Below are 20,612 nucleotides of genomic sequence, written 5' to 3'. Positions count from 1 at the left end.
TAATTACATCATTTATCTTGTTTACCAAGTCAATATCCTGTAATGGTTCTGAGATAATGCTTCTTTTCTTCACACTAAACTGATCAGTTTATCTGTTGTGTCCTCCATTAGAATGCAGGATTCTCTAGCACATGGAACACATCTGTTTCATATCTGTGCCTTGTGTACAGTAAGTATGCAGTGCTGTTTTTAGAACTGAATCATTAAATGTCTTTAATTCTTTGGAATGACTAGCTCCTTACTTTTTGTCAGACATTTTTTATTACCATTTATTTGACTCCACTTTGTAGATATCCCAGTTCATACTGATTCAAAAAATGACTGTTTGCGGGAAAAACTGGACAGCTACATGTAAAAGAATGAAATTAGAACACTCCCTAACACCATACACAAAAATAAACTCAAAATGGATTAAAGACCTAAATGTAAGGCCAGACGCTCTAAAACTCTTAGAGGAAAACATAGGCAGAACACTCTATGACATAAATCACAGCAAGATCCTTTTTGACCCACCTCCTAGAGAAATGGAAATAAAAACAAAAATAAACAAATGGGACCTAATGAAACTTCAAAGCTTTTGCACAGCAAAGGAAACCATAAACAAGACCAAAAGACAACCCTCAGAATGGGAGAAAATATTTGCAAATGAAGCAACCGACAAAGGATTAATCTCCAAAATTTACAAGCAGCTCATGCAGCTCAATATCAAAAAAACAAACAACCCAATCCAAAAATGGGCAGAAGACCTAAATAGACATTTCTCCAAAGAAGATATACAGGTTGCCAACAAACACATGAAAGGATGTTCAACATCACTAATCATTAGAGAAATGCAAATCAAAACTACAATGAGGTATCACCTCACACCAGTCAGAATGGCCATCATCAAAAAATCTACAAACAATAAATGCTGGAGAGGGTGTGGAGAAAAGGGAACCCTCTTGCACTGTTGGTGGAAATGTAAATTGATACAGCCACTAGGGAGAACAGTATGGAGATTCCTTAAAAAACTAAAAATACAACTACCGTATGACCCAGCAATCCCACTACAGGGCATATTTCCTGAGAAAACCATAATTCAAAAAGAGTCGTGTACCACAGTGTTCATTGCAGCACTATTTACAATAGCCAGGACATGGAAGCAACCTAAGTGTCCATCGACAGATGAATGGATAAAGAAGATGTGGCACATATATACAATGGAATATTACTCAGCCATAAAAAGCAACAAAATTGAGTTATTTGTAGTGAGGTGGATGGACCTAGAGTCTGTCATACAGAGTGAAGTAAGTCAGAAAGAGAAAAACAAATACCGTATGCTAACACATACATATGGAATCTAAAAAAAAAAAAAAAATGTTTCTGAAGAACCTAGGGGCAGGACAGGAATAAAGACGCAGATGTAGAGAATGGACTTGAGGACACTGGGAGTGGAAAGGGTAAGCTGGAACAAAGTCAGAGAGTGGCATGGACATATATGCACTACCAAATGTAAAATGGATAGCTAGTGGGAAGCTGCTGCATAGCACAGGGAGATGAGCTTTGTGACCACCTAGAGGGGTGGGAGGAGGGTGGGAGGGAGATGCAAGAGGGAGGAGATATGGGGATATATGTATACGTATAGCTGATTCACTTTGTTAATAAAGCAGAAACTAACACACCATTGTAAAGCAGTTATACTCCAATAAAGATGTTAAAACAAAAAATAAGTGTTATTTGTAGTAGATCTGTTATTGCAAGAAGAATTAGAAGAAATAAAAGCACCATTTACTTTAATAAGTGGGTCTAATATTTTATGCTGAAGTGTTATTTTTTTAAATGCAAAGCAATTCACATACTGACTTCTCTACGGTATCGTTATCAGACTGTATTCTGGTACGTATATAACCATATAATTTGACTCTGAATTGTGGATGGGTGTGAGTTGGATATAGAGTTTTCTGGTATAGGCAAAATAATCTTGTTAATTTAGTGATCTATACTTTTTTGCTTATATAATCCTTGTCAAATAATCGCAATAAACTACTGCTTAGATGGAGTATATACTTAAAATAATTTCTGTGACTTTTGGCAGTATCTTAAATGTTGTTAAAATGAAGGAATTTCTGAGTTCTTTCAAGTTCCAAAAACTTTTTAGTTCATTCTTAAGAATGAATAAAACTGGACTGCTTATTCATCCCTATTTAATTTTTATTTTTTATTTATTTATTTTTTTTTGTGGTACGCGGGCCTCTCACTGTTGTGGCCTCTCCCGTTGTGGAGCACAGGCTCCGGACGCGCAGGCTCAGCGGCCATGGCTCACGGGCCCAGCCGCTCTGCGGCATATGGGACCTTCCCGGACCGGAGCACGAACCCGTGTCCCCTGTATCGGCAGGCGGACTCTCAACCACTGCGCCAACAGGAAAGCCCAATATTTTGTTTTAAATGGAGGATTCAGTAAAGAAAATTCAGCTTGAGTCAAATTGGAGAATTTATTGCTTTGAGCACAGATAAGGAGTTCTCCGAAAGTCTAGCTTGTTTTCTCTGAGTGCTTCAACAATTTAAGCCTTAATAAAGCTTAAACTTTATTTAAGTTTATAGGCTTAAATAACAATAAGCTGTTAGCAACTTTATTGGATAAAGTTAATGTACTCTTGAAAATAAGTGAGGTTCAGCTGACTGACCTCTACTTGAGCTTACTTTATCCTGTAGCCTTTTTTTTTCCCTTTTTAGGCTTAATCACAATATTTATCAAATAATTTCCTTTTACTAATTATTTTCTTAGTTTTTATCTTTGACTTTATGAATGTATTAAGAAAAGTGATGCATAGTATTTCCATTGTGCATTATATGAGTATTTAAAAGAAAAATAACCAGTGTTTTTCTGAATATAAAAATAAAGAACTTAAAGGTGTGTATTACTAAAAAGCAATTTTAAATTTAAATTTAGTTACGTTTGAGAACCTAAAATTATTAAATGTACTTATTTGAGAATATAAATAAATGAAAGTCAGAATCTCAGTAGTTTGGAACTATAATTACACAAATCATTCATTTATACACACTATGTCTAAAAGGAGGATCCCATATCTTATGGAATATGAATTATTGTTTTATTTTTAATAAGTAGGCATTAGTATAGCCATTTAATTCAACTCTATGTGATTTAACTGTATAACTATTTATCTTGCTTTTTTTGATTATTAATATTTCTTGAAATGAAATACATGTTTAAGAGATATATAGTATTCTTAATAATAATTCAGGATCAGAGTCTTTCTTGGGTAATGTCAAAATTTGAACCAGACATAGTTTAGTAGTTTTAGAATTTAATAGAGACTTTTGGAATTTGAAGCAGCACAGGGAGAATAGAAGAAAGTTGATGCAGAGGAGTGATATAGGAATAGCAATTCGTTCTATAATTAAATTTAACCCAAAGAGAATTGAGGGATCCAGATGATTTATGATAGTGAAAATGTCTCTTATTTCCCTTATTTCATCCTTATTCATTGCTGTTGTGATTAAATCAGGAAGTTAAGGAAAGGGCAAGACACTCAGGTTAATCACTTCTGTAGTGGAAACTTGAGTCTAATACTATGGATAAAAGTTTTTAATAAAAACCTCAACAATAGTTGTTTTAAGTTATTTGGAGGCATAGTGCCTTATTATAATTTCTTCAGTATAATACTCTCCCTGGACACCTTCATATGTTTATTTATGTGCCTTATTTTTATAACCGGGCTTTCACTCCTTGAGATCAAAGACAGTGTCATCTCTGTGACACAGCGGTGGCTTACTTATAGTCCCTAAAATAAATTATTTAAATGAAAATACCTCAAGAGACAGCCAACCCAAAACTTAATCAGTCCCAAGTGATTGTGAAATTATAATCTATTGTTTAGTATGTGTAAATGTAAAATGGTATTTCCATGGAATGTGCAAAGAGAAGTGGAAGTCACATGGAGACAAAAAAAAAAAAGTGACATTGAATAACAAGAATTTGCCAGAACATCTTCCTTGATATGACATTTTTGATGGGCTAGGACAAACATGGATTCTAAAGAATTCTAAAAAAGAGTAAATTTACAACAGTGTTTCACATTTTACAGGTGTTGATAATAATGCCAGGAGAATATTCTCTTCAGCTCAGCTCACTCACAGTCAGAGCATGAGCAAATGTCTATGCAGGAACTATCGCTGTAACTTCAGTTTTTTATTGTAATCTATCATTCTGTGGAGGAATAATCTATAAAAGAGTGTTAGGAACTTAAGTTCTACCACTATGCAAAAATTCTTAGCAGAAGCAAAACTATAAAAAGAAAAAATCTCCACAGCCAATAAGATTCCTAGGCTATATCAACACAATGGCCAAAAACAAACAAGCAAACAAAAATTTAGAGTTTATTTCAATAAATGAGTCAAAATGACGGTATTATGTAACTACAGTTACAGTTAATCTTGTTTCTGAGCAATCTGAGCATTCTAGATTTACAATTTAAAAGCACTTAGCCAACCATTCTCATATGGAAATAGATTTTTAGTTTGAACATGTGGAATTTCCATGGGAAAAGTCACAATATCAAATTACTTTGAGGTTGCAGTTAATATATTAGTATTAATATCTTTGTTAATCTTTCAAAATATTTCATGTAAGAGAGTACCACTAATTTCTGACTCTTAAAAAGCAAAGTCACATTTCTTTTATTTTAATAAATGCCTAAAATCCATATTCAAAACCTTAGAGCTTGGGACTTCCCTGGTGGCGCAGTGGTTAAGAATCCGCCTGCCAATGCAGGGGACACGGGTTTGAGCCCTGGTCCGGGAAGATCCCACATGCCGCGGAGCAACTAAGCCTGAGCACCACAACTATTAAGCCTGTTCTTTAGAGCCCGCGAGCCACAACTACTGAGCCCACGTGCCTCAACTACTGAAGCCCGCGCGCCTAGAGCCCTTGCTCCACAAGAGAAGCCACCGCAATGAGAAGCCCGCGCACTGCAACGAAGAGCCCGCTTGCCGCAACTAGAGAAAAGACCACGCGCAGCAATGAAGACCCAATGCAGCCAAAAAATAAAATAAGTAAATAAATTTATATAAAAAAATAATAACCAGCCCATATTTAAAAAAAAAAAAAAACTTAGAGCTCGATGTGTTTTGTAATTCAGATATTTCGGGATTTAAGAAAAGTAATAGGTGCTTATATGTGTATTTCATAGCATCTTCATGGACTTAAATACATTAATATATTTTCAGTAATACATAGGGATAGTCATGCTAAGTAGAATAAAGTTTGTAAGTAGCATCATATTATTTAGGTGAAATTTTGCTGATGATTGACATTATGACAATCTTACGAGAAAGCTTTTTTCAGAGCTTTTTGTATTTTGGAATTATAAAGTATCATAGGCATACATCTAAAATAATTTCCCCTGCAGTTTTAAAAATCTGTAGGATGTATGTACAAGTATGTGTGCCCATGTATGTGTTCTCTCCCTCTCTCACATTCACACACACACACACAAACACACACACACACCCCTATGGGTGAGGAAATAGTTTTATTGGAAGACGGCCAAGCTCATTTGATTATGCGTTGTCTCTGGCTGCTTTTGCCCTACAATGGCAAGAGTTGAGTAGTTGTGACAGAAATTTATTATTGTCCCCTGGCCCCCATCCCCAAAGCCTACGTATTTTGTCTGAGTCTTTACAAAATGTATGCTGACCCCTAATGTATATGATACATCCAGAGACTTCAGTTTTATTCCTATTCTGAAGACAGTAAGACTGCCATGAATTTGTGATAACCTAGTTTTTAAGTGAACTAAAGTAAATCAATGAATGAATGAACTCTCACTGTTTCTGCAGTATTTTGAAGGTGTTTTTTAAAATTTTCAATTAAAATTTGTAATCTAAATACAAAAATAAGCTGTAATGGTTTAATTACATTTAAAAAAGCTTTTTTTTAGTAAATGAGCTCAATGTTATTTTAGTTTCTTGAAGATAACATTACAGTTGTTTTCATTTGTAGTGCAGTTTTAAATCAAACTCTCTGAAACATAAAGGCAAATCTTAAAATGTCCAATCAAAATAGTATGTAATACTACTGTCATACAGAGTGAAATAAGTCAGAAAGGGAAAAACAAATACTGTATGCTAACACATACATATGGAATCAAAAAAAAAAAAAAAAGTCAGAAGAACCTAGGGGCAAGACGGGAATAAAGATGCAGACCTACTAGAGAATGGACTTGAGGATACGGGGAGGGGAAGGGTAAGCTGGGACAAAGTGAGAGAGTGGCATGGACATATATACACTACCAAACTTAAAATAGATAGCTAGGGCTTCCCTGGTGGCGCAGTGGTTGAGAGTTCGCCTGCCGATGCAGTGGACGTGGGTTCGTGCCCCGGTCTGGGAAGATCCCACATGCCGTGGAGCGGCTGGGCCCGTGAGCCATGGCCGCTGAGCCTGCGCGTCCGGAGCCTGTGCTCCACAACGGGAGAGGCCACAACAGTGAGAGGCCTGGGTACCGCAAAAAAAAAAAAAAAAGATAGCTAGTGGGAAGCAGCCACATAGCACAGGGAGATCAGCTCGGTGCTTTGTGACCACCTAGAGGGGTGGGACAGGGAGGGTGGGAGGGTGGGAGATGCAAGAGGGAAGAGATACAGGGACATATGTATATGTATAACTGATTCACTTTGTTACAAAGCAGAAACTAACACACCATTGTAAAGCAATTATACTCCAATAAAGATGTTAAAAATAAAAAAAATAGTAATACTACCTAGACACATATTAATATTAGTTGTAGCAGTAACAGTAAAAATTCAAGCCATTATTGTTATTTCAGAGGATGTTTATTTAATATTGTTTTTTTTTGTTTGGTTTTAGTTTTTCAGTTTTAAGTTAGAAAGCCACAGTTTGCTAATTGTTACGTTTTTGACCTTAATAAGTTTAGATGACTTAAATGGTAACACTGAAAGTAATTTTTTACCGTCAGGAGAATATCACAGTGATGAAATAGAAAAATAAATTTCATGTTTCAGGTAAAAAAGTAAAAGAAATGTAAAAAACTTAGGAAATTGATATTATGTGGATAAAGATGTGTAAGCATTGCAGAAGTCACAAGAGATACACACTTTATAGTTATACGCTGTATCTCAGAATGCCGCATAACACAATGTGAAAGCTATACAGAGCAGAGAATTTCAAAGACACTGCCAGCTGCACACCACTGAAACTAAAGCAAGTGAAGGGTAGTGAGCACGCAAACTTTCTTTCAAGGTCTGTAGTTCTTATTCAACATTTATTATTAAAATGAAGCTATTTCAACTATTTCAGTGCCATTAATGTGTACTAATTTTGGAACTTAGAAAAGTTAAAATCATTAGAAAGTTATTTAAAAACTAAATTGTCCTGGGCAGACTTGATATTTAAAATTCAAATTATCAGTATAGTCATGTCTATTTGATGGAAATTAGCATATTTTATTATGAGGAGAAAGAGAAAAACTAGATCTTAAAACTGTACTGGTGCTTGCTTCGGCAGCACATATACTAAAATTGGAACCATACAGAGAAGATTAGCATGGCCCCTGTGCAAGGATGATATGCAAATTCGTGAAGCGTTCCATATTTTTTTGTTATAAAGCAGAAACTAACACACCATTGTAAAGCAGTTATACTCCAATAAAGATGTTAAAAAAAAAAAAAACTGTACTGGTAAGATTACTACCGGTAGTTTGCTAGTGGGACTCATAATAACTCCACAGTTTTGTCCAATGCCGTGTTATCTGTGCAATTTATTTATATCAGGTTTGTCAGGGTTATAGCATCCATACCTAAAAAATAATCTTAAATATCAAAATTAATTTTTTTGCCTATATTCTAAATTTTGTCTGGGATGAAACTCACTTTCTTTCTGCAAACCTGCTCCTTCATTTATTTTCCTTTCTCACTTAAAGGTTTTATTCACACTTTGCTCCTTTACCTTGTCCTTTAATGTCATATTCAGTTATCCAGAGTATTTTATTGTCTTCTCCAAAATGTCTTTCAAACTGTCTCTGCTTGCATTGCTGCCGCCTTCAGCTCAGGTTTTCATCATCTTGACTAGACAGTTCCTATTCCACTGACAGAAGCGATCTTCCCAAAATAGATCGAATTCTGTCTGCCCCTGCTTAAAATCCTTCAGTGGCTTCCTGTTGCCGGTAGGAATAGGATGCCATAGATGGCTCTCTTTCCTCTCTTCCTCCATCTTCATTTCACCACCTTCCATCCTCTGCACTCCTCAGTATAGCATCCCAATTCCATTTTACTAGCAATGTCATGCTTCTTTATACCTCTGATGTTTCTCTGTCACCTCGGATGACTTTCCTTTTTTCCTTTTTTTGCCTAGATAGGGTTAGCATCATCCAACTCAGATGTCACACTCCCTATAAATTCTCCTCAGCAGAGCTGCTCACTACCCTTTCTGTGTGTCTAACACTCTGTACTCTCTGTGTCCTTCCTACGATTCTGTGTCATGATTATTTGTTTATATAAACTCCCACTTTCCTCACTTCTTTTTAAACTTAGCACCTGGCGGGGTATCTGGCACATAAGACACAAGTTCAATAAATGCTTTTTATTACTCAGCCATAAAAAGAAATGAAATTGGGTTATTTGTAGTGAGGTGGATGGACCTGGAGTCTGTCATACAGCGTGAAGTTAAGTCAGAAGGAGAAAAACAAATACTGTATGCTAACACATATATGTGGAATCTAAGGGAAAAAAAATGTCATGAAGAGCCTAGGGGTAGGACGGGAATAAAGACACAGACCTACTAGAGCATGGACTTGAGGATATGGGGAGGGGGAAGGGTAAGCTGTGACGAAGTGAGAGAGTGGCATGGATATATATACACTACCAAACATAGGGTGGATAGCTAGTGGGAAGCAGCAGCATAGCACAGGGAGATCAGCTCGGTGCTTTGTGACCACCTAGAAGGGTGGGAGGGAGGGAGACGCAAGAGGGAAGAGATATGGGAACATATGTATATGTATAACTGATTCACTTTGTTATAAAGCAGAAACTAACACACCATTGTAAAGCAATTATACTCCAATAAAGATGTTAAAAAAATAAATAAGTAAAAATAAATGCTTTTTGAATGGCGCTCTTGTTCTTAAAAAAATACTCTTATTTTTCCTTAAAATCTTTTTTCTTCATCAACTTATATTTATTTGTATAAATATATATCAACTGTATATTTCCTCAGTTAGTGATGGTTTTTAATTCATTTAACTAAAGTTTATTGAGAATATACTCAGCACTGCCCTAGTCATAGATGTGAATGCTCTCCTCTTTTGGAAGAGGGCCCTTGCTGAAAGAAAACTTGATGTTCCTTAGAAGATGCATCCCAGCTGTAAGTATAATTCCTCTCTTGTAACCGTAACGCTTCATACGCTTCACCTCCCACCATAAGGGGCATCCTGCTAGAGATGGAATTTTTCTACACTATTTTTAAGTGTCATAATTTGATCTTCTAATTCTACAGATGCATGAAGTCAGACCCACACATTGAATCAAATATTTCTGACGGCTGTGTATTAAAACAGCATCACAATACATTTCAGTATTTCTTTTATTAAAGAAAGATAGTTTTATCCCAAAGGTCAAGCTTTTAACTTAATGTTCATTTTACAATTTAGTGGGATTTGGTGAGGTTTTGTTGTTGGTGGTGGTTTGTTTGTTTTATTGGCAGAGGAATGTAGTTCTGAAAGTAGAAACTGACTTTTTACCCCTAGTAAGTGTAAACCCAAAAACACTGCCAGCGATTTATTTGGGTGGCCGTTCACTCATCTGTACCCAGTATGTGTTTGCTGCCTGGATCTGGACCACCTCAAATTTGTCTACCTAATTCAACTTCTCATGTACTTGTATCTTGGCCAGTCAGACAACGTTGAACAATGTTTCAGTGTAGTTCATAGTATATTCAAAAGCTTGTCCTAGACAGTTTCCTCACCACTGGAGCACCTCCTATATTTTCAGGCTTCTTTCTCTCACATGTTGACTGTCTACATTCCATGGGTTCACTTTATACTGGTAAGATAGTATGGTCCACAGTATTGGACTGGTATTTCTAGTCAGAATAGTTATTCTGGTGAATATACATTTCCTGGTGAAAGTGTTCTGTTAACTGGCCAACACTTCTAACTAGATTTTTGCTGGAGGGGCACATTTGTATCGCTTCCGTAGGGGATACTTCTTAATTGACAAGGTAAGAAAAGTCATCATGGAATAGGGATGCCATAACTGATCCTAGTGTCATTCCTCCCCTCTTAACTTTCAAAAACGTGTAATTTTCTTTCTTTCCATCTTTACCTATCTTTGAATTTTACTGTAGCGCTCCAGTCCCACTTTCAAACCCCCCTGTATTCTAGTCAGCCAGTCGCCCAAGCTACAAAGGTCTTTTCAGAGTTTTTTCGTCCCCTGCTCCCTCTGTACTTTCTGCTTAAGCTTTTGGTCCCCATGTCTGACCAACATATGCTACCTTCTCCAAGAAAACTATCAAAATCACCCAAGTTGGAATTAACCATTATGACCTTTCTTATCGTCACATGTTGCCATCCTGTTAGTGTCAAATTATTTAAGTAGTGCTGCAGCAAACACGAAATGGCCTTTCAAGTTAAATGACTTGAATTCAGGTCCCAGTTCCACCACTTACTGTATGAAACATCTTGGGCTAGTCACTGAATCCCTTCATTTTTTTATCTCTCACATGAGGTGATAATAACTAGTTCAAAGAGTTGTTAAGAGAATCCAATGAGACAGCATATATAAGTGATTTGTAAATGATAAAGCTCTATGTAGGTCTTCCTTGGTGGTGCAGTGGTTAAGAATCTGCCTGCCAGTGCAGGGGATCTAGGTCCGGGAAGATCCCATGTGCCGCAGAGCAACAAAGCCCGTGTGCCACAACTACTGAGCCTGCACTCTAGAGCCCATAAGCCACAACTACCGAGCCCCCATGCCACAACTACTGAAGCCCGCGAGCCGCAACTACTAAAGCCCACGTGCCTGGAGCCCGTGCTCCGCAACAAGAGAAGCCACTGCAATGAGAAGCCCGCACACTGCAATGAAGAGTAGCCCCTGCTCACCGCAACTAGAGAAAGCCCGCACGCAGCAACGAAGACCCAGCGCAGCCAAAGCTCTATGTAAACGTTAGATAATCTTAGATTGGAATTAAAAGATGGAGCCCTTGGGAAGGTGTAGATAGTGTCTTATTAATCTCCTGAGTGCTAACACTATCCTTTACTCATGAGGAGATATCAAATGAGTTGGTTTGATTATGAATTTGTTGCCAGATGCAAAAAGGAAAAAAAACTCAACCTGTTTCAGACATAACAATTTTAAATATTTGCCTTGTGCATATATAGCCTGAGTATAGTATCGCTAGATAAATTTGGCTTTCTTGAGCTTATGGTTAAAGTTATACCAAACCACGTTTATTACTTGCACCTTAAATTTTCAAATATAGGTGCTTTTTTATTTAGAGAATGTGCAAGGATTAGTGTCATCAGACAATGCTTGTATTTTCAATAGCTCTATTAAATGTCTCAATATCTCTAGATATCTTCAGTATCTCATATCTCTAATAAAAAATCTATTTGTTTTAGTAATACTTTTGTTAACACTTAGAAATAGTGTCAACCAAAATGATTATATAATTTTTGAAAGGTGATAAGTCTTCCAAAATTGCCTCTGCTTGTGTTCTCATTGTCAAATTTAGGTTTTGCTTGTTTGTTTTGTTTCGTATTATTATTTTGAGTAGGATCCATTATCATTCTGTTCATTCTAATTACATCACATTAGTAAAGGTGCAAGGGTCTATTGAGTTGAAATCACAATGGCCTTTTTCAAAGTACCTAGAGTGCTGTTTACAAACTGCAGTTTTGCTATCCTATCATTTTGTTCTCATTTCCTTTGAACAAAGCATTGATGGAGCATTTGTTTTTCTTATGATGGAATGATAGTATGTGTTTGGAAGAAGCATGAATATTCTTGTTACACAGCAGTTTTTTAGAAGTTCATTTAAAATTAGTCTGTGAGAAATGAATATAATTGCATGTTTTTCCTAATTTGTACAAGTTATGTATTTCAAAACTCTAGTACACAGAATATGTAGTGAAAAATTCTTTATATAATCATTCATCATATAGCCTTGTAGTCTAATCATTCTTTATACAGCTTGACAGTCTAAAATCTAAATTGATACGGAGTACAGATTTTATTTATGATCCTTTTGCTGTACATAGTCCTTTGGCCTTTTATTTAGTTTTTCTTTGTCAGAATTTCAGGTGGTTGAGTAGCCAACAGGTGATAAATGTCCCATTAATCTTTCTGACTCTCTAGCTCCTGAGCATGAGAATTGCTGATCAGTTGCAACAATTGTCTCTTAAATGAGCTTTTCACATCTGCCTCTTATTTCATTAGTTAACTGTCTGCCCAAAGATCTGATAAAATGGAATCCTGGTGCCTTTTTACAACTTGTTTTGTAGGTCTGTACGTTAAGGATAGAGTTGTTAGCAGAATGGGCACAAAAGGGTATTTATCGACTACCTACAATAAATATACATGCTAGTGTCTGGAAGACATTTGAGACTCTTTATTGAAATCACCGTAAGAAGAAAAAATAACTGGTTTCGCTTTAGTTTGCCATTTAGCAACAACTAATGTAAGATCATGGCATTTCTTACTATACAGGGCTTTTACTGATTATATTTGTCTTCATATAAAAAGAAAAAAAAAGTTAGTCTATTAATTTAATTTAAAAAACAGTTAGGGCTTCCCTGGTGGCACAGTGGTTGAGAGTCCGCCTGCCGATGCAGGGGACACGAGTTCGTGCCCCAGTCCGGGAAGATCCCACATGCCCCAGAGCGGCTGGGCCCGTGAGCCATGGCCGCTGAGCCTGCGCGTCCGGAGCCTATGCTCCGCAACGGGAGAGGCCACAACAGTGAGAGGCCCGCGTACCACAAAAAATAAATAAATAAATAAAAACTTAGTTAAAAATTTTAAAAAATATATTTTAAATTAGCGGACATCATGATGAATATACTCTCCTCCTACCAGAGATTGTTATGAATCCTTGGTTACATCTTTCTCTATATGTTGGCACTTTAAAAATACTAACAATCATGATCTGCCTTCTTATTATGTTATACAGAAGTCATCTTTTTAATTGAAGTCTTGATGAATAATCAACATTTAAACTTTTTAAGAATATTTTCTTACCTGTAGAATTGTAATAATAATAGCACATCACAGAATATAAATGAGAATTAAATGAGTTCTTGTACATTAACACAATACCCAGCACATAATGTGTGATCAATGAGTAGTAGCCATTATTACATATGTATTAATACATTTAATTCTTTTTTCTTCTGATGTCTATTCAGAGACTTTGGAAGCACAACAATGGAATATTTTACAAGTATTTCATAATATGTTAATTGTATGTGAAATTCATTTTTCAATATTATAAAATTCATTTAACAATTGACAACCAGTGGGTAATTACCTGTTTGTAAATTATTTTAATTTTGTTTTTTGGAAGAAAATTTAGGCAGGTCTTCAATGATTACTGTTCTGTGCTCCAGGAAACAATAACATAGCAAATGTCATTGGAGTAAAAAGAGTTCTAACTAGCTTATCAATTTTGATAGCTACCCCACCTTGTTTAAATATAAGAAATACCTTGACCAAATAAATAACCCAAGCCTGAGGTCAATTTCTTTAGTATTTTTCACATCTTCTTGAATATCTGAATATTTTGAAATTAATGCTATAAAAATATGTTAATGAATGTTTCCATTCATTTCATTTTAGGAATTTTACTTTAAAGAAAGATTTTATAAGTTAAAACCTATATAATGAATTAACTTAGAATGATGATTTCTACCATTGTAATTTCATTTTGTTTTAACCTTTCTTCCTTGTAGGCCTTGTTTGTATGAAGTCCAGCACATCTGTGGTTGAGCTTGTTATGCTGCTTTGTTCTCAGGTACGAAATCTCAATCGCTTGATTACATTAAACTACATGAGGATTGTTTTGTCACTAACAAAAGAATGTATGTGAATATATATGTATATGTTTATATATTTTAAAAATTTCTATCATTTCATAGATGAAGGCAATAAATTACATAGAGATGTATATTTATGTAGATGATCTTACCATGCAAATATTGATTTAGTCTCCCTTTCCCTTCCCTCCCTTTAGCTGTCTTATTATTTCCCACCTACCTAGCCTTCTGTTGTTCCCTATTTTTTAATCTCTGCAAATATATGTATATATAATTTGTTATAGATTTTTTGATATCCATCTTTACACCCCATCCTTTAAAAATGATACAGTGTTATTTATAATTTTGATGTTCATTGTTAATTACATGGTTTCTTTTTCACTCTTATAGATAATGAAAACTAGAGGTTTTTTTGTTGCAGTAGCCAAAGTATAAAATATAGCTTATTAGTGAGGGGTTTTTGATACGATACCTTGCTGCTTTCCCTTTTTTAATGTAATTTGTATATTTAAATGTAAATTCTAAAAATCTACTTATACTATTTATCTTTAATAATCAGAATTAAAAATAGAATTATAATTGTTGGGTGTTGTTTTTTTAAGCAATTATGAGAAAATTATATGTAACATTTTTCTGATAACTAAAATAGGGACCTAATGGTCTTTCTTCTTGCCAGCTCTCCCAAGTCTCCTAGTGATCCCGATTTTCACATAAGTATTAAATATTTTGTAATATGAGAATAGAAAGACCTTATGTGTGTTTGTAATAAGTAGTTATTACATTATCTCTAATTTCCTCAGTAGCAAGGAAAATACATCTATACTGTTTCTAGTTACTGACCTGAGGTCTGGCTAAAACCACAACTAACTTCCAAATAAACAACAATATGGCTTCAATTGATCCTTTAAAGCATCAGCAGAAACAAAAGAACCAAAAACTTACCCAGTAATTTTCAGTCTCCAGGTTTACTTTCTTCAAGAATATATTCATAGGGACATCATTAGGTCCATTTTCCCCTTTTCATCCAGAAAGAATATTAATAAGGAAGAAGTTAAAGAAAACAGCATTCCTGGCAAGAGTTCATCTGCAGGGCATTTGAAAATTGTTACCTAATGCCAGAGTCCTGAGTTCGAGAGACATTCTGTGAGATCTGTCTGGACCTTGTAGGTTCTTGACAATGCACATTTAAAAAAACATGGTTTTATGGGGAAAATATAGTGTAAAATTTCTTCTTCCTTAGCTCTTGGTTTCACTGCAGTTCAGAGAAATAAAGAAGAATGTAGCATTAGGGTCTAGTGTCTTTGATGGCCTCATCATCTAATCATAGGTTTAACATTACTCATTTGCTGGCTCCAGGAATTCCTGCCATTAAGGGCCCTAGAGATGAAACTTTGCCTCAGATATTGATTGAAAGGAAGAGTGAGAAATTTAAGCCCTCTATGCAGTGCACTTTCAGTGTTTCAGCAAAGCAATATTATAAACATGTCTCTCAATTTGATCTTTACGTTGAATGTTTAAAATAATTCAGTGTGCTTTAAATATTTAAGTGGTTAATTGATTAAATATACCTCATTTAAGTGACTTAAAAATGTATTTGTTTACTGAAAAAAGCTCCAGTTGTTTTATTTTCTATTAAACTGGAACTTTGCTTTCCACAAAAATGTTTTTAAAAAATAAAGAAACAAATGAGTAATCTTCCTTCAATGCAGTTCAGGTGGGAGGAGTTTACTATTCTAGTTTACAATTAGCTTATAAAAGCGTCTTTTGAAGATCATCCATTGTTCAGCGGATGTATAAAATCTTGGTTTTCGAGAACACACACAAAATGGACATGTTGTCAAAGTTTCTTAAAATAGTCTGCTCTTTTCTCTACTACTCAACTTCATGATGATTTATACTGTAACCCATTAGCCAGGCCACACAGCAGCAGCAGGCTCCTGACAGTAATAATACAGTTGCTGATGCTGCGGAGGTTGCTTGGTGCAGCAGCACTGCCAGTGCTGAGTTCTCGTCTACAGACCTAACACATCCTTTTGACAGTGGAGCTGGATCCCTGTAGAATTAGCATAGTTCTGTAAGCTGTCTTTGCGCCAAGGCACAGGCAATCCTGAGGAATCTTTAAAGCTGCAGAATTTTGAGTTTTCTTCTGTTTTACAGTCAGCCCTTTGCAGGTATTGATAGCTCAATGTTCTTATGATGAGCAGTTACTAGGACTCATAAAAGAGCTGAAAATCTGAATGAGTTACTATCTTGATGAACTGCATGTATATGTTTTTCCCACAGTGGGAAATACAGCTAAGATATTATCCACACTGTGATTTAATTATTGGTTAAAATAAGTTTTCAATGCAAATGAAATTTTCTGGTTTATTTACTTGCTTAGAATATGCTTTTTGCCCCCTAAATTTGGATAGAACATGAAAGCATAGCATTTTATTTGGATAAAACAGGTAGCTAAGGGCTGAAAATGGAAAGGAAAATGTAACATTTCTCACAGCGTTAGTTTTTCTTTCATTAGATGCTTTTATTTTTATGCTTTTGATTTCGGAAATTTCATGTTAACTACTACATATTATTAAGGATATCAGCTTCTCTTTCCTTTTTATCTGAGCTCCTGAATAAACTTACTATTGCCAGTGGTTTGTGTGTAAAATATGGTCTAAATTTACATGAGATCGTATTACAAGTGTCTGAAGGTACTTGTCAAGGATAATTCAGTTCATATGGACAGTCTTTTAAACTCTAAGGGACATGCCATCCAATCTACCCCCCAGTGGAATTTTAGGTCTCTGTGGAAAACACATTTTAAGTTTTAAGATGCTATTAGCATTATCATTATATTGCATTAATTGTTCCACAGATACACAAAACATTTTTTACCATATATGGATATTTTTCTTTTTCCTGTAGATCTTATGACATAAAGAATTAACTATTCTTCTTTCCTTTCAGTTTGTATTTAAAGTGCACTTAGTAGTATCTTTTAAAAAAAATTGGGAGTAAAATAAACTGGAGTAAAATAGTTAATATGTAGTGCTTTGAAAAATCAGTGCTTAATCAGTGAATAGTTTTCTCTGGAGTTCTTCAGTATCTCACCGTCTGCTATTGTCCTCTATCAACTTTTTTTTTTTTTTTTTTTTTTTAAGTTTTACAATCAGATGTGGTTGAGGTGCTTTTCATTAGTCTATATGTGCACCTAATTTTTCCATTACATTATTCTGAGTGTATTGTGTTCTTTGATGAAGAGCAGATTTAGTTTTCAAGTAAACTTTTTAAGGTACTATAATAGTTTCTAATTATTTCCAGATTTTTTTTAGGAAGTCTCCATCAGAGGTACTCCAGGAAAAATTGAGTGATGTTATCCCGTAGGATTTCTTTACGTTTTCATAAGTAAAGCTTAGCAGATGTCACTTGCATTTTTCTGTGCCTTATCTGTCAATAAAAAATGTTTTATAAATTGAGAAACTTTTATGTAAAAAAAATAATGTCTCTCAGTATTTAAGTACTTTCTGACTTGAAGCACTGATTAAGCAAATGTATGCTTAATGTATCATTTTTATTCTCAATAAAAACCCAAAAATGTATAAGTAACATAAAGTAGAAGTCAGCCTTGCAAATCTTTTTAGGATCTGTGTATGAAGTTACTAACATGAATTATTTTGTGGTTTTGTTTGCCTTTATTCTTTTTTAAATACTTCATATACTTAAATAAAAAGGGTTCTAGTGACTTCACTGATGTGATCAAGGCCATATAACCCAGGACCTCTAAACACAGCACTTACAAAAGTACCACAACTGAAGAACAGTCTTCCTTTTTTAAAATGATTTAGCCTTTGAACTTCTAAATTTTTCATTTTTTCTCCAATTTGATACAGTTTAGTCAGATGTTGCAAAGATAAAGACATACTTTTCTTTTAATTATATTAAACCTAAGATTGAGGTACAAAGACATAGATAAGATGAATATAGAGGCCTACTAAAGAATATTTATTCATAAGTACTCAATATTTAAAGAATTTTTGGTGCTTAAAATAGGAAGATTATAAATTTAAGAAAACTACAGATGAACTACATTTTTCAAGCATCTTTGGAAATATGAAATCCTAATTATCATGGTGAAATTATGTCACATTTAATTATTTAGTGACTACCTTTTTATTTTAGCATTGTAATCTTTACTAAAAATTATTGATACATTCTTCTATTTCTTAAAGTCTAGTGTTATCCATGAAACTTTCCTGTTTATGTAGCTGAATTTGAAATCAAGGAAGAATAAAAAAGTTGTGGTTGTGGCATGATATTTTAAATTGAATATAATCAAGTGCTAACTATATGTGGTTCAGAAAATTGATCCTGTGAACTAAAAATAAGATTTTCATGGAAGGCTTTAATAAGATGGACTAAAGATGGACCCCTTGAAGTTAATAGACCTTCTACACGGCCTAAGCAGAGAAGGAGATTCAGTCTAAGCAAAGATCTGGCGAGAAATGAACCTGTTACGTGCTCAGACCAGTGACTAGCCTCATTTGGAGTGCATCAGAAATTAAGTAGCTAGACAGTATATGTATCTGGGTTTATTTGTGATATAAGGAATTACCCATTTCCAGGCAGTATACCTCGAGAGTATTTTCTCATATAAAATATTATAGTATGTTGATAGCCTAGAATTGAGATTGATAAGAAATTTCTAACTTGTAAATAGTGTTCAGTAGTTCATGATACCCATACAAGAGACAACACTTTCATCCCTGTATAATGATTAGTTCATATCCAAACTGAATTATAAACAGAGAAGGAAAATGATGGATGAACAAAAGTTCTGAGTTCATCTGTGTGAAAATAGTAAAATATAAGAGAAACGACAGTCCTTTTCTCATGTTTGAATTCTCATAATTCTACCAAAATTGGGACAAAAAGAAATTGGTAAGATAATTACCAATTTCTGCAGGATAATCTTTAAGAGTGTTATAGTTTCTGTGGCACAGGAGAAGGAATGTAGTATATTCTGAGGTAAACAGATTTCCCTGAATACTGACAGACCACCTCCCTAGACTAAAGCCCCTTTCCACATTTGGCTGCAATGTCCAGCCCTTTCCTGTCTTCCCAGTTATTTTGATTGTTTGTTTTCCCCCTATTTTTATTTTTCTATATTCACATTATATAAATTCTTCAGGCACATTACGACAACTTTGAAAAATAGTGAAAACAACGGTGTATATTTCATTGTCCTACCACTTGTATATTCCCTCGCTTTTTGGTGGATTTTTTCTCTTTAATCCTACATATTTCAACATACTTTATTTTATAGTAAGTTATATATAATATCTTATAATAGGTAATTTTCTTTGTCCTCTTTTTCTTCTCTTGCACATTTCCTCATGATCATTTTTTTTTCTGTGGTTTTGTTGTTGTTGTTTAAATAATTATAGACTCACAGGAAGTTGCAGAAATAGTACACAGAGTCCCATGTACCCTTTCCCCAGCCTTCTCCAATAGCACCATCTTATGTAAATGTAATACAGTATCAAGAGTAAGAAATTGATATTGGTACAGTACTTTTAACTAGGGTACAGACATCATTCAGCTTTCCCTATTCTTTGTCTGCATTCATTTGTGTGTGTATAGATCAATGCTATTTCAATCCTTATATTGATGTAACCACTACCACTATCAAAATACAAAATACGGAATTATTACTATTACTTCATATCTTCCCAATTATTTCAAACTCTTTTCTTTCATGAAGCTTTTCTGGTTTATTATTATATGATTTTAATCACTCCATCCTTCCCTTCAGCATTTGAAGTGCATGTATCTAGATAGTAAATATAGGTACCTGTTTACATGTTTTAATTGGATGCTCTCATAGGTGATAAAGTATGATTTTTTTATCCATTACATTGGAGTTTCTTTCAGAGCAAGCATCATGCCAAGTATTTCCTCCTTATCTGAAGCATTTCATTCAACCAATGGAGAAAATAAGTATTGTATAGTCTCATCAGTATATTTATTTAACATTAATTGAGATATCTTTGAATTGTAGAATTTTTAAAAACTATCCAAAAAGAAAAGCTGCTTAAGGATGACAAAGCTTTAGAGTCATTCAGGGTCACATTATGAATGTTGTTCATTTCAGTTATGCTACAGATTTACACCATAACAAAATTCATTTTATGTTTCTGTTGCCAGTGAAGTCTTCCGTTTTGCTCCTCACTGTGTCCTCCACATCTTGCAGTGTCCAGCACTTAGTATAAATATTTATTAATTACTTACTGAGTTAATTCATGAGTAAAAGAAGAACACAGTCCCCAAGATGATTTGATTTATTTATTTTTGTTGTGGCAAACCATATATAACGTAAAATGTGCCATTTTAGTCCTTTTAAGTGTACAATTCAGTGGCATTAATTACACTCACAGTGTTGTATAACCATCATCATTATTTATTTCCCAGAATTTTCAACATTCCAAACCAAAACTCTGCACCTCCTAGGCAGTAATTCTCCCGATCTCTGTTCCCAGACTCTGGTACCTCTAATCCACTTTTTTTTTTTTTTTTTTTTTTGCGGTACGCGGG

The 20,612-nt window shown here is 34.7% G+C and overlaps 1 protein-coding gene and 1 non-coding gene across 8 annotated transcripts in view; both read left to right on the top strand.

The window, feature by feature from the left end:
* NBEA (neurobeachin) overlaps positions 1 to 20,612 on the top strand; it is a 630,249-nt gene that overhangs the window by 280,758 nt on the left and 328,879 nt on the right. For all 7 annotated transcript variants that reach the window (XM_067713386.1, XM_067713385.1, XM_067713382.1 and 4 more), the window contains one exon: positions 13,953 to 14,014. In XM_067713386.1, the coding sequence (XP_067569487.1) occupies positions 13,953 to 14,014 (62 nt within the window). The remainder of the gene's footprint in view (positions 1 to 13,952; positions 14,015 to 20,612) is intronic.
* On the top strand, positions 7,507 to 7,613 carry LOC137211498 (U6 spliceosomal RNA). The gene has a single exon (XR_010937105.1). It is a non-coding gene; the product is annotated as a U6 spliceosomal RNA (small nuclear RNA).

The sequence above is a fragment of the Pseudorca crassidens genome, chromosome 18, assembly GCF_039906515.1.
Source record: "Pseudorca crassidens isolate mPseCra1 chromosome 18, mPseCra1.hap1, whole genome shotgun sequence".
NCBI classification, from domain to species: Eukaryota; Metazoa; Chordata; class Mammalia; order Artiodactyla; family Delphinidae; genus Pseudorca; species Pseudorca crassidens.
The sequence above is the reverse complement of the archived record's forward strand: the minus strand, read 5'-3'. Positions and strand labels throughout refer to the sequence as shown.